This window comes from Talpa occidentalis, unplaced genomic scaffold (genome assembly GCF_014898055.3).
Source record: "Talpa occidentalis isolate TD23 unplaced genomic scaffold, MPIMG_talOcc4v2.1 talOcc4.16, whole genome shotgun sequence".
NCBI lineage: Eukaryota > Metazoa > Chordata > Mammalia > Eulipotyphla > Talpidae > Talpa > Talpa occidentalis.
In genome coordinates this window covers 57,342,097-57,359,812 of record NW_023601653.1, presented here as the reverse complement: position 1 = coordinate 57,359,812, position 17,716 = coordinate 57,342,097, and the positions used below count along the sequence as shown (strand labels likewise).

At 38.0% G+C, this 17,716-nt stretch overlaps 1 protein-coding gene across 1 annotated transcript in view; it reads left to right on the top strand.

The window, feature by feature from the left end:
• The window catches only part of PIK3C2G (phosphatidylinositol-4-phosphate 3-kinase catalytic subunit type 2 gamma), a 312,676-nt gene that overhangs the window by 199,017 nt on the left and 95,943 nt on the right, over nucleotides 1-17,716 (top strand). Inside the window, exon 24 of the mRNA XM_054696764.1 lies at nucleotides 17,411-17,567. Within this exon, the coding sequence (XP_054552739.1) occupies nucleotides 17,411-17,567 (157 nt within the window). The remainder of the gene's footprint in view (nucleotides 1-17,410; nucleotides 17,568-17,716) is intronic.

Here is a 17,716-nt window from a genome sequence, read left to right as displayed (position 1 = left end):
CTTCAAGAGTACTTATTCGCTCTTCCATTTCATCTATTCTGCTTTCATTGCTTTTCCCAGAATTCTTTAGTTCTTCCATTAATTCTTTGATCTCCTGCATTTCTTTTACTTCCCTCTTTAGGGACTCAATTTCATTCTTCTGACCATTGTTTTCCCTCTTTAGGGACTCAATTTCATTCTTCTGATCATTGATTATTTTTCCCTTATCATTGTTTTCCTTTATGACTTCTGTCTGTTTTTTAATCACGGTAATTTTAAATTCTCTTTCTGGAAGGTTCAGAAGTTCTTCCAAGTTACTGTCGTTGCAATCTGGGGGCTGGTTTCCTTTTTGTGGTGTGCTTTTTCCCTTGGGAGTTGCTAGGTTGCGTGTGGTTCTTCTACTCCCTACTGTCTGTTTTCTAATTTGCCGTATGCGTTGGGACACTGTGTTGTTGGGACTGGCCGGCATCTTGGGTGAGCTTCTCTGCTCCCCTCTGGTTCCTCCAGGAGCCATATGTCAGTTTCAAGCAGTCTTTACTGGAGAAAGGTCCCTGTTCTAAAATGCCGATGTGGGGACACACTCCCCTGTGCACCTGGTCTGCCCCAGCGGTGGGTTCCTGCCCCCTCTGGGCTTGGACTGCAGGCCAGAGGGGGTCTGGCGTGGGCGAACTTCCCCCGCTCACCTCTGGCTCCTGAGGAAGGCTTCTGCAGGTAGTCTTTACTGAAGAAATGTCCCTGTTCTAAAATGGTGATGTGGGACACACTCCCTGCACGTCTGGTCTCAGGCACACTCTTCTGCGTGCCTGGTCTGCCCCGGCTGTGGGTGCTCACTCCCCCTGTGGGCTCAGACTACTGGTCGGAAGGGGCCCGGCGTGGGCTAACTCCCCAGCTGGCCACTGGCTCCTCCAGGAGCCTCTGCTGGTTTCAAGTAGTTAGGCGGCGCCAGAGATCTCTCCTAGAGCCCTTGGGGAGCTGATTTTCCACCCTGTGGGACAGGGACCAGAGCAGGAATGGTAGGGTAAACCCCAACGGCTTTGGGGTGCTGTGTCTGCCTTGTGCCCCACCGTCGTGGGGAACCCATGCCCCTAATTTCGTGCCCCGGGTCTCAGTTCCAAAGCCCTCAGTTCCAGGACGCGGGCTGTAGCCCAGTTCAGTGGCGCGGGAATGGCGCCTTTTGAATCCCGCTCCCGTGCCTGGGCGCCTGGTTCCTGCTCACTCAGTGAGGGCCTTGGCGTCTCCCGCAAGCCTAGGTCGCAGGCTCGGGGACCTGGGCAGCTGCGATCTGGATCCGCGTTTGCTTTTTCAACCTCACTGCTTTTCCGCGCGATCCCGATCCCGATCCGCATCTGCTTTTCCAGCGCGCTGCTTTTCCGCGCAAGCTCACCGGGCGGCCCGGGGCTGTGTGCTGGTGCTGGTCTCCTCCTGGGGGGTGCTCTCTTTAATGGCGCCTGGAGCTCACCTCCGCGGCGAATCCTGCAGGATTCTCCACAGCTCCCGTTCACGGGGTGTGGTGGCTGCAATAGTTCCTTTCCACTCACAGTCCCGCTTGCTGCGTAGTTTGTTCTTGTTGGTCGTTTTAGTTTGTTTGTTTTTTTTTTTTCCCTCCTCTCTGCTGGTCGGAGAGTGCCGACTCTGTGGGCGGGGGAGGGGAGCAGGGTTCTGCGCTTTCCTCCCTTCTGGTCCTCTTTTATGGCAACTTTCTTCTTCGGGCAGTTTGCTGGAGTCACCCCTTTATCTTCTGTGTCCCAGTTCTCACTGGGACCTGCCGCTTTTCCTCCCTATTAACTTTTTTTAATGGGAGATCTTACTCGCAGCATCTCCTCGCCGCCATGTTGCTCCGCCCCTCTCAGATACAGGAACTTAATGGAAATTAGCACACCAACAGAGCAGAATTAAGTGCAGTATCTCTCAGGATAGATTTTCACTTCATCATTGGTATCCTCAAAAGGAAGCAGCAGAGGTGACATTCTCCTTATAAGTAGAATCTTTAGAAAGAAACTTAATACTTACTGGACTTTTATACCCATGCTTACAGAACATGTCACATTAACCATAAGTATAATTCTGTTTAGGAAATTATAATATTGTGATTTATGTGAAAAATATATTTTGATGATTGTATTTTTCATACATATTGGACTTTGTCCACTCACAGTTCCTGAGTCATAGCTCAAAACCCTTGGAATTTCCTAAGTGATGAGAATGATCAAGGGTTTTTGTTATTGAATGAGGAAACTTTTAGATGTACCTAAGGAAAACCAACTATGTGAGCAGAAGGTTGAAACTTTCAGTCCTACCCTTCACCAGTGAGGGGAGAAGGCCTAGAAATTGATATCAATCACCAATGACCAATGATTCAATCAAATGTATCCATACAGCAAAGCCCTTTAAAGAACCAAAGGATGGAGTTCAGAGAATTTCATGTTGGAATTGAGTGCAGGAATCAGTGTAGAAATGCCACATCTCATTTAGAGTGCATGCTTGGGTGTTCCTGAACCATTCCTCTGAATTCAATTTTGTAAAATCTGGAAAGTCTATCTTGATATACAGACCAAATCTGAAGCTCCTATATGCAATCTAACTTTGAAAGGGGAAAAAAAAAATCACATCTCAGTTACAGATACGAAGGATTTCACATCTGTGCATAAAAAAAATTCCTTCTTACTGGTTTTAATTATGAGATTAAATAAAGAGGATTTATACTAGCAAATTAAATCATAGGATAATTGAGGTCCATTATTACTTAATGATTCTCCAGAATTTGGCTAATCCCTACAATGGAAACAATGAGGAATTTCACCATCTTTCTCAAACCAATTGATTTCTTTTTTGAAGTATTGCTTAATTATTATCTTCACTTTTTAATTTTTTTCCTCACAAAGAATCAAATTAAAGTGGATGACAAATTTTGCACTCACAAATCTTCACTCAAAGTTTCCCCCTAACAATTATTTCCTTATAGTAATTTTTTCATTACATAAAAGATATTATTGCAATAAACTCTGAACTTCAACTCAATAATTCCTTCATGGTGACTTTCTCTTATGGTGTAGGATAAATTAAGGAAGGCCTTTATTGGTGATGTTTATTGCTCTACTAAATCATTGGCTCTCACTTTTATTTTTTTATGCTAAGACTATATTTCTGCAGCCTATGTGGTCTTTTTTCACCTTGGAAATGCTGGACTTGCATAAAGCCTTTCTTGCAGCTTTTTTTCTAGATAATTTTAGAGGTAGTATGAGTAGTGATTAAGGTCAGATACCCTGGAAATGGACTCTGTGTGTATGTTCAAAATCCTATACAATTATATGCTATAGTGTGACCTCAGCACCTACTAAGAGTGCCTGACATTCAATATTGGTTGATTGAAGGATCACTCCAAAAATACCATGAAATTTACATCCCTTGATCTGAGAAAGTTCAATAATTTTGAAGACAAAATCTTTAAGATTTTGCAACATTGAATTATTCTAACTGGAACTTCACCGAGGAATTTTTACCTAGTGGTCACTCTACATGGGAGAGATTTAGAGGATGAGACTCATAATTTGATACATACCACCTCCTACCTATCAGGATAGCTCCTGTCAGAAAACAGAACAAATGTAGGCAAGGATGTGGAGAATCTTCGTGTACTGTTAGTGGGAGAGAGAAATGATATAACTGTGTGGAAAACAGTATGGCAGTTCCTCAAAATATTAATGATAAAATTACCATATGATCCAGTAATTCCACTTTTGGTAATATTCTCAAAAGAATTGAAAACAGGGTCTCAAAGAACCATTTGTACACTAATCTTCATAGCAGCATTATTCACAATAACTAAAATGTGGAAGCAACACAGATATCCTTCAACAGATGAATGTGGAAGCAGAATATGGTAAATGCACTCAATAGAATACTATCCATCCTTAAAAGTAGGAAAATTCCAACATGTGACAACATGGATGAATCTTCAGGACACTATGCTAAACTGGTTACAAAAAACAAATACTGAATGATTCCACTTATATGAGGTACTTAGTCAAAGTCATAAAGACAAAGACGGGAAGTAGAATGGTGGTGGCCTAGAGCTGGGGGATGGGCAGTGAGGAGTTATTGTTTACTGGGTTTAAAGATTGAGTTTTATAAGTGGAGAAGCACTGTGGAGACAGATGGTGGTGGAGGCTCCATAACATTATGAATGTCTTTATTACCACTGACCCATGAATTTAAAAGTGGTTAAAATGGTACATTTTATACTATGTGCATTCTACCACAATAAAATAATTGGGAAAAAAGTTAGCACCCTGAATGCTTCACAAAGGCTGTTGCCAGTCATACCAATCCTAGACAAGCTTGCATTTGATTAGAACTTTGGGTTTTCAAAGCTGACTCCAGAATTAAGATTTAAATGTTTTCAGAGGTATCTCGGACTATTCTTGAATATCACTTCAACATGATTTTTGAACCTGACCCCTATTTATTATGTGATACCACAATCCAATTTCACCCAAGTATTATATATATATATATATATATATATACACACACACACACATATATCATTGAACTTTTCCTCATAGCCAGACTAGCATCTTTTCCAAAAGTGCACTGAAATTCTGTGCAAGGAACAAATGTATACCACCTTCCCTTTAACTGAAACATAAGTGGAGAAAACATGGGGATGTGGAGAACCTGACCAGTCTCTTCCTAGCCTCATCAAGACCTGATCTATTATAAACTAATGCAAAATATCAGCTTTAAGAAAACAAGACTGATAATTTTGAAGAGGTAGCTGTTTTAACTTACCTTTTAAATAAGAATGATGGTGTATCTAGCCCTGAGAGAACTCCAGAGTCGGGATCTAAAGTTATTAAGCTGTTAAAGACTAGGGACATCCCAGAGCCCAACCTAGGACCCATAGCACATCTACAGGAAAAAAACATGTGTTTCAGTATACCAATTACTGGTGAGTATCTCTTTAGGTAATAATTGCCCAGAGCTTAGAGATCTCACAGGCTGTTAAACGTTCTTTTTGTAATGGTACATGGGCCCTACATTCCATTACATTGCACCTATGAGGTTTCCTGTGTTGTCTAATTACATAAGGTTCTAGTCTAGCCAATGGAGATTCCAAATTTACCTTCTCAATTAACTCATGGATATTAGACAAGAGACTTGTGTTCTTGCCATTGGACAGCAAAATGCATTTTCTGAAATGTAGGTCATTTGTGGTATCAGGGAAAGTGTAGACTTCAACATTCCCAGTATACTCAACAGTCACATGTTTGGATACTAACATCACCACTTGCTATTGTAGGAATTAGCAACTTAGAGAAATATTTAGAACATTTATTTTAATGTTACTGTAGTATTTCCTGGGGGTAAAAGTATTTGAAATTCATAAAATTATTTTTTACTAAATTAAACATTTTTTTAAAATTTCTCTCTCTGTATATTTTCACATCATTATTCATTTTGTACAGTTTGCTTTCTCCTCTCAGGTGTAGTCCCCATAAAATTCCTACCACCAAATCACCTGTGACCACTGTCTATTGTGCTCTTTCCACCCTTGTTTTAATCTGTCTTCTCCCCCTTCCACCCATTAATAATAATTTCTATAATAAAAACAAAATATGCTTTATTACTGAGTCTCATATTTCAGTTCAGGGCACAAACACATATTCAAACACTTGAATATTTCAAACTTGGGACCAAAGTTTGTGGATATCTGGTTACTGACTTTATCAGTGGCTCAAGTGAATGCTAGAAGAACTATACGTAAAGGAAAGAAATATGTATGTTCACAGACCCCAGGAGATGATTCTACTGTCATGAATCCTTGATAGAGTTTTCTGTCTCTACATCCCACTCTCTTATTCCCTGCCTCTGTCATGGATATTGAAATGTAGTTCTTCTCAAATTGCTGTGGATTATCATGGACAGTGGTGGCAGATGAGCAAGTTTTCCTTAGTGTGTTGCTGCGTCATAAGGGATTCAGATTCTAAAGGAGTCATTCAAAATTAAGCCTTAAAGTCTCTTATATATTTGCTAGGCATTAGCTTAATGCATCCCCTTGAGAACCCTCTGAGGCAGCAACTGTACTTTTCTTAAATTTGCAAATCAAGAACTAAGACAGACTTCAAATTACTTGTCCAAAGTCATAGGTAATAGATAGGAGCACCCTTAGAAAGGTCCTGTGTAGGAGACTGACTTTCCACTTCTCAATAACCCAATACTCTGTCTTCTTTTTAGAGTTGGGACAGATGGCTACTTCTTTAATTTGTACCAGATGACATAGTTATACTGCATTTATGGCTATAACATGCATTAAATTCATATCTTTAACAGCTATAATTAAATATGTTGCAAGGTGATTGCACTGTGAGAACCATTAGAAACCTAAAACCAAGTGTGATGTAATGGAGTCACTCTCCCACCGATGGGCAATATGTTTTTATGAGTGAAAAGTCAGGCCAATTGCTTGCTCTCTCTGAACTATATTATCTTACATTAAAAAAAAAACTAATAGAAATAGTTGAGCTAGCTAACAGAACTTAAGTGCTCATGGGATATGACTCTAGTTTTCAGAGCCCCAGGTACTGTTTTGTAGCACTTAATAGGGTCAAAGACCACCCTGAACTGTTTGGATGAAGGCTGGTGGTTTTATACAGACAACGTAATATGCACTTGAGGAAGTTATTTCTCAGAATGATAATGTCCTTAAATAGTTATGTGCTCAAAACTTTAAAATCAAACATCATTCATTTTCTAAGTGTGTACATATCTACTTAAGAAAAAGTTCAATAAATGGACCATTTGTCATATTAAGGATATAGCACCTTACTTACTCAGAATACATCCATTACTAGTAGTTAATTCCCTTAATCATGTATTTATACTATATAATTTTTTTATAATAGGGTAGTCTACGACTGTGAGGGCTAGTGATTGTGAGATTTTAAAGAAAATATAACATGAGCTAGACTTTGAAGAAAGGGTTAGATATAAATTAGCAGGAAAAACAGAAAAAGCCTATTTTAAAGAGTAATATGAAAACAAGTATGGAGTCACAGTTAAGCCTGTGCCCCTCTGCCTTTTCTGTTATATACCCCAGCAGCCAAGCATGGCAGAAATCACCAAAATTCCCATTGTGTCCCCAGTGTCAATGTGTCATCCTCATGGTCTAGAATCCCAGTAGCATGACCTCTCACTTTTTCAGCCTCCATAATAATTTATACTTTATCCTTCAACTCTTCCCTACCCATTATTCCCTACTTCCAACTATATTTTTTTTTATTTTTTTTTAATAATAAATTTTATTTTTATATTCCCATACAATTGCAGCCCCCCATTCTGACCCAATCCCTCCCCTCCCACCCCCGCCCCCCTAAAAGTGTCTCTGGTTCGTAGCTTTTTGTTGATTTGATTTTCACTTTCTTATAGTTATTCGTTTTCCTGGTCCCTTATTTAAGTTTTCTAGATTCCTGCTATGAGTGAGACCATCCGGTATTTTTCTTTTTCTTTTTGGCTTATTTCGCTGAGCATGATCCCTTCCAGTGCCATCCATGTTGCTGCAATTGCATGTGTTTATCTTTTTTGAATGCTGAGTAATATTCCATGGTATATATGTACACATCTTCTTGATCCAGTCATCTATTTTTGGGCATTTGGGTTGTTTCCAAAGCTTAGCTATTGTAAACAGTGCTGCTATAAACATAGGGGTGCAGGTGTTCTTTGGAATTGATGGTTCTGTGTCCTTTGGGTAAATACCTAGGAGTGGAATTGCTGGATCATATGGAAGCTCTATGTTTAGTAGGTCCAGAATCTCCACAGAGCTCTCCACAGTGGTTGGACCAGTTTGCACTCCCACCAACAGTGCAGAAGAGTTCCTTTTTCTCCACACCTTGCCAACATTTGTTGTTGCTAGTTTTTTTAATATGTGCCATTCTCACTGGTGTAAGATGGTATCTCATGGTAGTTTTGATTTGCATTTCCCTGATGACAAGTGATGTTGAACATTTTTTCATATGCCTGTTGGCCATTTGCATTTCCTCTTCAGAGAAGTTTCTTTTTAGCTCTTCTGCCCATTTTTTGACTGGATTCTTTTCTTTGTTGTTGTTAAGTCTCATCAGCTCTTTGCAGATTTTTGTGATCAGTCCTTTATCATTAGTGTTGGGTGCAAAAATGTTCTCCCAGTTGGTGGGGTTTCTCTTTGTTTTTGTTATTGTCTCTTTTGCTGTGCAGAAGCTCTTTAATTTGATGTAGTCCCAGCTGTTTATCTTCGCCTTCATTATCGCTGCTTTGGGTGATGTGTCTGTAAAGATGTCTTTGATGTGCAAATCCCGTAGTGTTTCGCCTATATTTCCTTCTATATATTTTATGGTTTCAGGTCTTATGTCTAGTTCTTTAATCCATTTTGAGTTGATTTTTGTGTATGGTGTGAGGTAGTGGTCAAGCTTCATTCTTTTGCATGTAGCGACCCAGTTTTCCCAGCACCATTTATTGAACAAACTTTCTTTGCTCCAATGCATAGTCTTTGCTCCTTTGTCAAAGATTAGTTGACCATAAATCTGTGGGTTTATTTCTGGATTTTCTATTCGATTCCATTGGTCTGTATGTCTGTTCTTGTTCCAATACCATGCAGTTTTGATGATTATGGCTTTGTAGTAGAGTTTGAAGTCTGGGAGTGTGATGCCTCCATTCCCTTCTTTTTTTCAGGAGAGCTTTGGCTATTCGGGGTTTTTGTGATTCCATATGAATTTCATCAATAATTGTTCTATTTCTTTGAAGAATGACATTGAAATTTTGATTGGAATAGCATTGAATCTGTAGATTGATTTTGGAAGGATGGCCATTTTAATAATGTTTATTCTTCCAATCCATGAGCAGGGGATGTCTTTCCATTTCTTTGTGTCTTCTTCTATTTCTTTTAACAGTGTTTTATAGTTTTCTTTGTATAGGTCCTTTACCTCTTTTGTTAGATTTATTCCCAAATATTTGATTTTTTTTGTTTCAATAAAAAAAGGATGGTTTTTTTGATTTCTTCTTCTTCAGATTTATTGTTTGTGTATAGGAAGGCTACTGACTTTTGCATGTTGATTTTACTGCATGTTGATTTTGCTGCATGTTGATTTTACTGCATGTTGATTTTACTGCATGTTGATTTTGCTGCCACTTTACTGAACTGATTGATGAGTTGAATTAGTTTTTCTGTGGAGTTTTTGGGGTTCTCTATGTATATTATCATATCATCTGCAAATAGTGATAGTTTGACTTCTTCTTTTCCTATTTGGATTCCTTGGATGTCTTTCTCTTGTCTTATTGCTCTGGCTAGGACTTCCAGTATTATATTGAAAAGCAGTGGTGAGAGTGGACATCCTTGTCTTGTTCCAGATCTTAATGGAATTGCTTTCAGCTTTTCACCATTGAGAATGATACTGGCTGTTGGCTTGTCATAGATGGCCTTTATGATGTTGAGGTATGTTCCTTGTATCCCAGAATTTCAAGGGCTTTTATCATGAATGGGTGTTGCACTTTGTCGAAAGCTTTCTCAGCATCTATTGATATTATCATATGATTTTATATTTCTTTTTGTTGATGTGTTGGATAACGTTGATTGATTTTCGGATGTTAACCATCCTTGTGTCCCTGGAATGACTCCTACTTGGTCGTGGTGAATTATCTTATGGATGCATTGTTGGATTCTGATAGCTAAAATTTTATTGAGGATTTTTGCATCAGTGTTCGTTAGGGAGATTGGCCTGTAGTTTTCCTTTTTTGTGTTGTCCTTGTTTGGTTTTGGTATTAGTGTAATGTTGGCTTCATAGAACGTGTTTGGTATTGTCCCTTCCTTCTCAATTTTTTGGAAGAGTTTGTGAAGGATAGGCACTAATTAGTCTCTGAATGTTTGGTAGAATTCATTTGTAAATCCATCAGGTCCCGGGCTTTTTTTTTTGGGGAGGTTTTTGATTACCATTTCAATTTCGCTGCTTGTAATTGGTCTGTTTAGGTGTTCTATTTCTTCTTTATCTAGCTTTGCGTGATTGTAGAGTTGTAGGAATTTGTCCATCTCCTCTAGATTGTTAAACTTGTTTCCATATAACTGTTCATAGTAGTTACTGATTATTCTTTTGATTTCTTCTGTGTCCGTTGTGATTTCTCCTCTTTCATTGATGATCCTGTTTATTTGTGCTTTCTCCCTTTTTTCCTTTGTGAGCCTGGCTAGGGGTTTGTCTATTTTATTGATTTTTTCAAAGAACCAGCTCTTGGTTTCATTGATCTTTTGGATTGTTTTTTTAGTTTCAATTTCATTTATTTCTGCTTTGGTTTTTATTATTTCTTTTCTTCTACTGGTTTTGGGGGTTTTTTGTTGTTCTTTTTCTAGATCTTTGAGCTTCGAGATTAGGTTGTGTCTTTGAGTTCTTTCTTGTTTCTTGATGTGAGCTTCTATTGCTATATATTTTCCTCTTATTACTGCTTTTGCTGCATCCCATACATTTAGGATATTGGTGTCCTCCTTGTCGTTCAATTCAAAGAATTTTTTAATTTCTTCTTTGATCTCCTCATTAGTCCAGTGGTCTTCCAGTAGTGTGGTTTTTAATCTCCATGACGTAGGAAAGTTCCTTGCCTTCTTTTTATGGTTTATTTCTAGTTTGATGCCTTCATGGTCAGAAAAGATGGTTGATATGATTTCAATCTTGGTGTATCTGTTGATGTTTGTCTTGTGCCCCAGTATGTGATCGATCCTGGAGAATGTTCCGTGTGCGCTTGAGAAAAATGTGTACTCCGTTTTTTTGGGGTTTAGTGTTCTATAGATGTCTGTTAAGCCCAATTGCTCTAGGTCCTTATTTAGAGCTTTGGTTTCTTTACTTATTTTTTGTCTTGTTGATCTATCCATTGTTGATAGTGGTGTGTTGAAGTCTCCCACTACGTATGTGTTTTCTCTGATGTCTGTTTTCAGAGAGGATAACAGTTGCCTGATATATTTTGGTGCTCCTTCGTTTGGTGAGTATATGTTAATGAGTGTTATTTCTTCTTGAAGTATTGTCCCCTTGATCATAATGTAGTGACCATTGGGGTCTCTTTTTATCTTTTTGAGTTTGAAATCTGTTTTATCTGATATACCTACTACCAACTTTAGATGGATCACCACGCCTCCTCTGCCACTGAGAAAACAGAAACTGTCAGAACAGAGCTTGCTTTTCTACTCACTACAGAGCACACAAACCTGCATCTGTATATAAGCATGTTCCTTCTTATCATAATAGATCAGTATTTCTTTTCTAAAGCCAATCCTTCAATCTGTAATTTGGAGTCATTTCCCTCCCACCTTCTATCATACATTATACTATCAATAATTCATTTTTCCTTGCATATTTATTTTCTCCCTCTTAAATAACCCTTTAAAATATGTCTCCCTGAAGTTTAAATAACTTTGTCTCAAACCCCCCACCCCAGTGTTCATGATATTTTGCTTAAAGTTCCTGACAGAGTTGTCTAAATGTTTGCCCTCATTTTCCTTACTTCCTTTCCCATAACCGGCTTCACACCTTCATGCTTGATTATTTGATAAGATCCACAGTGACATTAATAGTGTGTAAATCCAATAATATTCATTCCTCATTTTACCTATTTTTCATTAGATTTTCATAGTGTTAATTATACCTTCCTTAAAATACACTCTCCCCCTTGCCTTCTGAGTTTCATCATCACTCTTGTTGTGATAGAGCTGAGACTTAACCTCGCCACCAAGGAGGCCCAGCCCTCTTCTGTTCTTACACCACTGTCTACACCAAACTAGTACCAGCTATATCCAAGGTTTCTATCAATATCTAGATCCACATGATCTACTAGAATTTTAATTAACATTTTATTTTGAGGTAACTGTAGATTCACAGACAGTTTTAAGAAATAATATAAAGAGATCCTAAGTACCCTCTACCAGTGTCTGTCAATGGTAACACCTTACAAAATTATACTACAATACCACAGACAAAGATGCTGATATTGACACAGTCAAGGCACAGAGCAGTTTCATCACCACCAGATTCCTTCAGGCTGCTATTTTGTGGGCACATGCACTTTCCCACACCCCTCTCCTTCCTCCAGAGTGACTCCCAGGCAACCACTAACTTGTTCTCCCTTACTATGATTTAATTATGTAAATGGAGTCATTTACATTATATCATAGTTACAGTCATATGCTTATATATAAGATCTATACATGTGTATTTTATATGTGTATTTTATATGTGTCCTTTTGGAATTGACTTTTCAAACAGTGTAATTTCTGGAATCCATACCATTCAAGCTGTGGTATGTATCAAAATTTTTCCTTTTATTGACAAATAATATTCCATGGTATGGTTATACCAAAGTTTGTTTAATTATTCACCCACTGAAAGACAACTGGATTGTTTCCAGTTTTTAGCCATTACAAATAAAGTTGCTGTGAACTTGATAGGTATCTGTGTGAACATACATTTTCATTTTCTGAAACAAATGCCCAATAGCATGTTGCTGAATTGTGTGGCAGTTGCATGTATAGTTGCTGCTGCATATATTGTTGCTGTTTAAAAGGCTACATTTTACTGTACTACCTACTACTGCACTGTTTTATTTTTTTTTTTAAGATTTATTTTATTTATAACAGAACTGGGGCACAGGCCAGAGGGGTGGGAGGGAATTCACCAGAGACAGAGCAGAGAGCGGACAGGCAGATGGACCAAAAACACTGCTGAGGGGAGCAGCAGGTGAAACAGGAGAGGTCTGCCGTACCATGTAGGTATCTCCCTGGCCGGCAGGGAATCTAACTCACACTGCAGAGGCTGTGGACAGGTTCATTTCTACAATCAATGCATGAGTGATCCAGTTTCTCCACATCCTTACCAGTATTTGATATTGTCAGTTTTTTTGTTTTGTTTTGTTTTTTTTAGGCATTCTAGTAGGTAAGAGTGGTATCTCATGAGGCTTTAATTTGCATTTCTCTAATGGCTGATAGTGTTGGATATCTTGTCATATGCTTATTTACCATTGCATATCCTCTTCCATGAAACGTCTCTTTACACTTTTTGCCTATTTTCTAGTTAGACTGCTTTATTTTTTTTTTTAAAAAAAAGGACTGAAAATTTGAGGGTTCTTTATACATTCTAGATTCTAGCCCCCTGTTGGCTATTTATTTTACAAATATTATCCCTCATCTGCAATTTTTTTCCTATCCTTTTAACATTGTCTCTCTTAGAGTAAAAGATTTTTAAGACCTAAAAACTCATTGAACAACCCTAGATTGAAACTCATTGAACAACCCAAGTACATACACATTTTATTAATTGATTGATTTTTCATTGAGGTTACATTGGTTTACAACACTGTGTATGATTAAGAGACATAGGATCTTACTCTTCAGAATTGTGTCACCCCGCTCCACCCACCACCAACTGACCCATAGTCTTCCACCATAGTCCATTGGGTCCCCTCCACATTTTCATTTTCTCTCCATGAACATTTTTAAACCACCAACCTTTGTCTATTGGAAACATATAATATATTCTCAACATTTTTACAGAATAATAATTTTCAGGTTGATCAATTAATAAGAAGATTAATTTTGGCCCAAAAAATCATATCAAATCATTTTTTCTCACAGCCTGTCCACATAAAGTTAAATAATCACCTATTCTTCACTGTGTGAGCTGCTTGTTTACTGTTGTAGTCACTGCATGTAAAAGGATATCATCAAATGCCATTTGAGATAGTAAGAATATATAAAGGAAAGGTAAAATGTTTCTTCTTCCTTTGAAAATCACACAGATCATTTAGGAAAATAATCATAAGACTACTAGAGACTATAAGGAATAAAATATGTTAGCTGGGGGGCTAAATAAAGAAGGAAAGCAAAATAGGAGAGAAGTAAGTAAAGTACAGGTTAATTTGAAAGGACTTCTTTCCAAAAAAATTTTTGGTCCTGAAAGGTCGGTAAGTGTTAGAGCAACTGGTAAAAGAAAGAGAGAGTGAGAAACACGTACAAAAGTGGTAACAATATTGGTAAAAGATACATAGTAAAAAACAGTATGACTTAGACTTAAGTTTAAGTGATGGTAAAAATATTAATCTGGAACAAAAGAGAACAGCAGCTGTCATGTAATTTCTATAGTATATCTGTACAATTATAAAATAGATTTTTAACATGATTCAAAATGCAATGATAGTACAGAGTCTAAGAGATCACATGGTCTCCAAGCTTCTCTCTTACCACAACCAATTTATACCTAGGGTCAAAGTTTCAGATATAAGTTTTGGTATATTAATTCTGTGACCTAGAATAGAATTAGGTTTACATTTGACCGAACTGAAAGCCCACATCACAGCTATGAATCCTAAAACTTACAGAGATGGGATAGGATTCCATTTCACATTTGAAGCTTCTTTTCACTTATAAGAAAAATGTAGCCTGATTATAAGTTATTTTAAAAATTGATAGAAATTAATCATGAAAATCATATAGAAAAGATGAAGTATTTTCTTTCTTTGGGCCTGCTGAAAAGCAGTTAAAGTATGTTTATGCAGTGTTATTATTAGTTTATATTTTCCCTAATTTGGATGTGGATTTTTGGGTTTGTGCCTGTTTGACTTTCTGCTGTGGTATGTTTTCATCTAATTTATTTATTTATTTTTTTAAGATTTATTTATTTATTTATACAAGCACTGGGTACAGTCAGAAGTGCGGGAGGGTGAGAGAATTCACCAGAGCCAGAGCGGAGAGCAGAACAGGCAGACTAAGGAAGTATACTGCTGAGGGGAGCAGCAGGAGGCAGGAGAGGTCTGCATACCATGTGGGACCCTCACCAGTGGCCGGGGATCGAATTAGCACTGCAGAGGCTGTGGGCAGCTTCGCAGCCCAGCACTCAACCGCTGTGCCACCAGGGAGGCCCTGTTTTCATCTAATTTATAATAGTGATTACCATAGAGGAAGAAAATGCATTATCACATGAACTTGAGCATAACTACAAAAACTTTCCAAGAAAAGTTAATTTGGTCAATTATTTTTCTCTGTTAAAGAGAGAAAATCATATCCTTTATGTTAGAAGAGAAAATTTCAGAAAGTTGTAAAGTTGAAGACATACAATTACTTTGAAGGCTCCGCTCAATGTAGCTAATGTATAAAAAAGGAAAAAAAAAACATTGGAAAATTGTTATATATAAAATTCAAACTTTTTCAGATTATGGAAGTCTGAAATAAAACTATTAAAATGTCAGAATAGTGATGACTATATGGCTGGGTGATAAATAAAAAATGCTAGCAAATTCAAAAGTGTACTTAAAGCCTTATGCAGTCAAAGACATTACATGGAGCAACTGGGAATAAATCAAACCTTGAAGAAGCTTGAGATTTTACTGGTGGCATTTTTGAAGAGAGAAGGAGATTTAGTTAGGAGAAGGTTCAGCTCTGAAAACACTCTTGACTGATTGGGAACAGACACTATTTAACATTTGTTGAGTGCTTACTATATGCCAGACTGCTCTGAGCTCTTCTACAATCCATTTACTCTTCTCACAATCCTAGGAGCCAAATGTACTTATTCCCATGTTAGGGAAAGAACTTGAGGCCCAGGGAGCACAAGTAATATGTCCAGGGTCACAGAACTATGTGGTTAGGGGGAAAGGAAGTCCTGAGCAAACTCCATACAGGCTTTGTGGATGCCACCCCCATTCCATCAAGACACTGGGAACTACAAATCCCATGATCTCCAAAGAGATGTTGCGAGGACCTAAGGGTGGAGTTAAGCAGCCATTTTCTCTGTAAATAAAAACCAGTCATGTTAGTGGGGTCTTGGGCACTTGGTTTGTGCTCTTGGCCAGGCAGGTTTGGTCTTGGCAGGTCATTTGGGATTCCAGATTGGCGGAACAGGTAGGACACATTTAAGACTTTATCTCCCTCTTATTTTCCCTGAGTTGTACATTTCCTCATTCCCCTTCCCTTATAAATAACCTTTTTTCTTAACCTTTTGTGGGTACCTGTGGTGTAAGTCCCTTTCAAGTGTGCAGGTGAGGACCCACAGTCAGGCAACCTGTTTTATATCAGGGTTGCCCTATAACAGAACCATAAATTTGGTGTCAAAGCCTGTAGTCGCTGCCCTCTGCAGATCCTCACCTCATGCAGTTCATGAATCTACAGCACTCTGTCTGTGTGCATTTACTTCATTAATCCACAGTAACTCTAAGAGCTAAATATTACTTATCCTCATATTAGAAATGAAATTGAGACACAGCAGGTCCGGCAGGTCCCATAAGATTATTGATATACTGTCCTTTCCTCCTGATATTCAGTAATAGCCTGGATCACACAATTTTAAAAATTGCAGTAATAAAATAAAATATCCACAGCAAAAGAGATTTAAGTTATTAATGTCCTCTGAAATACTGTGCAAGCAATTAGAGTCCACTGTGCTAGATCAGCCAATGTTAATGCTTCATCTCAGATCTCAAAGAATATGAGAAAAACTGATAAAATGGTAGAAATTACACTGTTTCTTTGGTTCTTTCCCTGTTTTTCCACCCTTACTTACAGCATGGTCTGTTCAAACTTCTGTTAAGTATTTTTATTGGGTTTAGTGTAAAATGAAATGTAACTACCTCTTTTTTCCCTTCCTAAGCATATGACAGTTAATTGATGACATCTATTTTTTTTTTTCATAAATTGCTTTCTGAAAGAATTTGGCATTACTTGCCTTCACTTTTACCTAGAACGTGTTTCTAATGGGTCAACATAGTCTTTAAGAAAAAAATACTTAAAAGAAAAGTACCATGAGGGCCTCCCCAGTGGCGCAGTGGTTGAGCGCTGGGTTGCAAAGCTGACCACAGCTTCTGCGGCACTGGTTCAATCCCCAGCCACCGGGTGAGGGTCCCACATGGCGCGCAGACCTCTCATGCCACCCGCTGCTCCCCTCAGCAGTGTACTTCGGTCCTTCTGCCTGCTCTGCTCCCCGCTCTGGATCTGGTGGATTTTCTCACCCTCCTGCACTTCTGACTGTACCCAGTGCTTATATAAATAAATAAATAAATCTTAAAAAAAAAAGAAAAGTACCATGAGGTCAAATACATGATGTGTTCTGTCACTTCAAATTCAGCAGTAAATTTATTTTCTGTAGCACCTTCATTATTAATTGGCCTTTATATTATTTTTAATGTGTAATTTTCTCATTCTAAAGTAAATATTTGATACACTGTATGTGTTATAAAATAACTTGCGCTCCCCTTTCTGTTACATCGTAGCTACTTAATTCAAAGCCTGCAATTAGCAAGTTTCTGCAGCTCTCTCATAATGAAGGAAGTTCATCATTAGAGTAGAAAGAGAATAACAACAACAAAAAAAATCATATGGAAATAAGATGTTACCTTCTAACAGTTTTTCCTAAGGCTTACAATTGCTATTAATTTTGGTTTATAGGGACCGAGCCCCCTTTATTTTTACATCAGAGATGGAGTATTTCATTACAGAAGGTGGGAAAAAACCACAGCATTTCCAAGATTTTGTGGAGCTTTGCTGTCGAGCTTATAACATTGTCAGAAAGCACAGCCAACTGCTCTTGAACCTTCTGGAAATGGTAAGTCTTTTGGGGAAATAACAAAAATAATAATTTTCATTTATGTCTCTCTTTCAGTAGTCTGTTTTTACTAAAGACTTGGAGTTCCCCAAAGAGCTATTCAAAATGGCAAGCAATGAACAGACAAAAAGTACCATTGTACAGTTTAG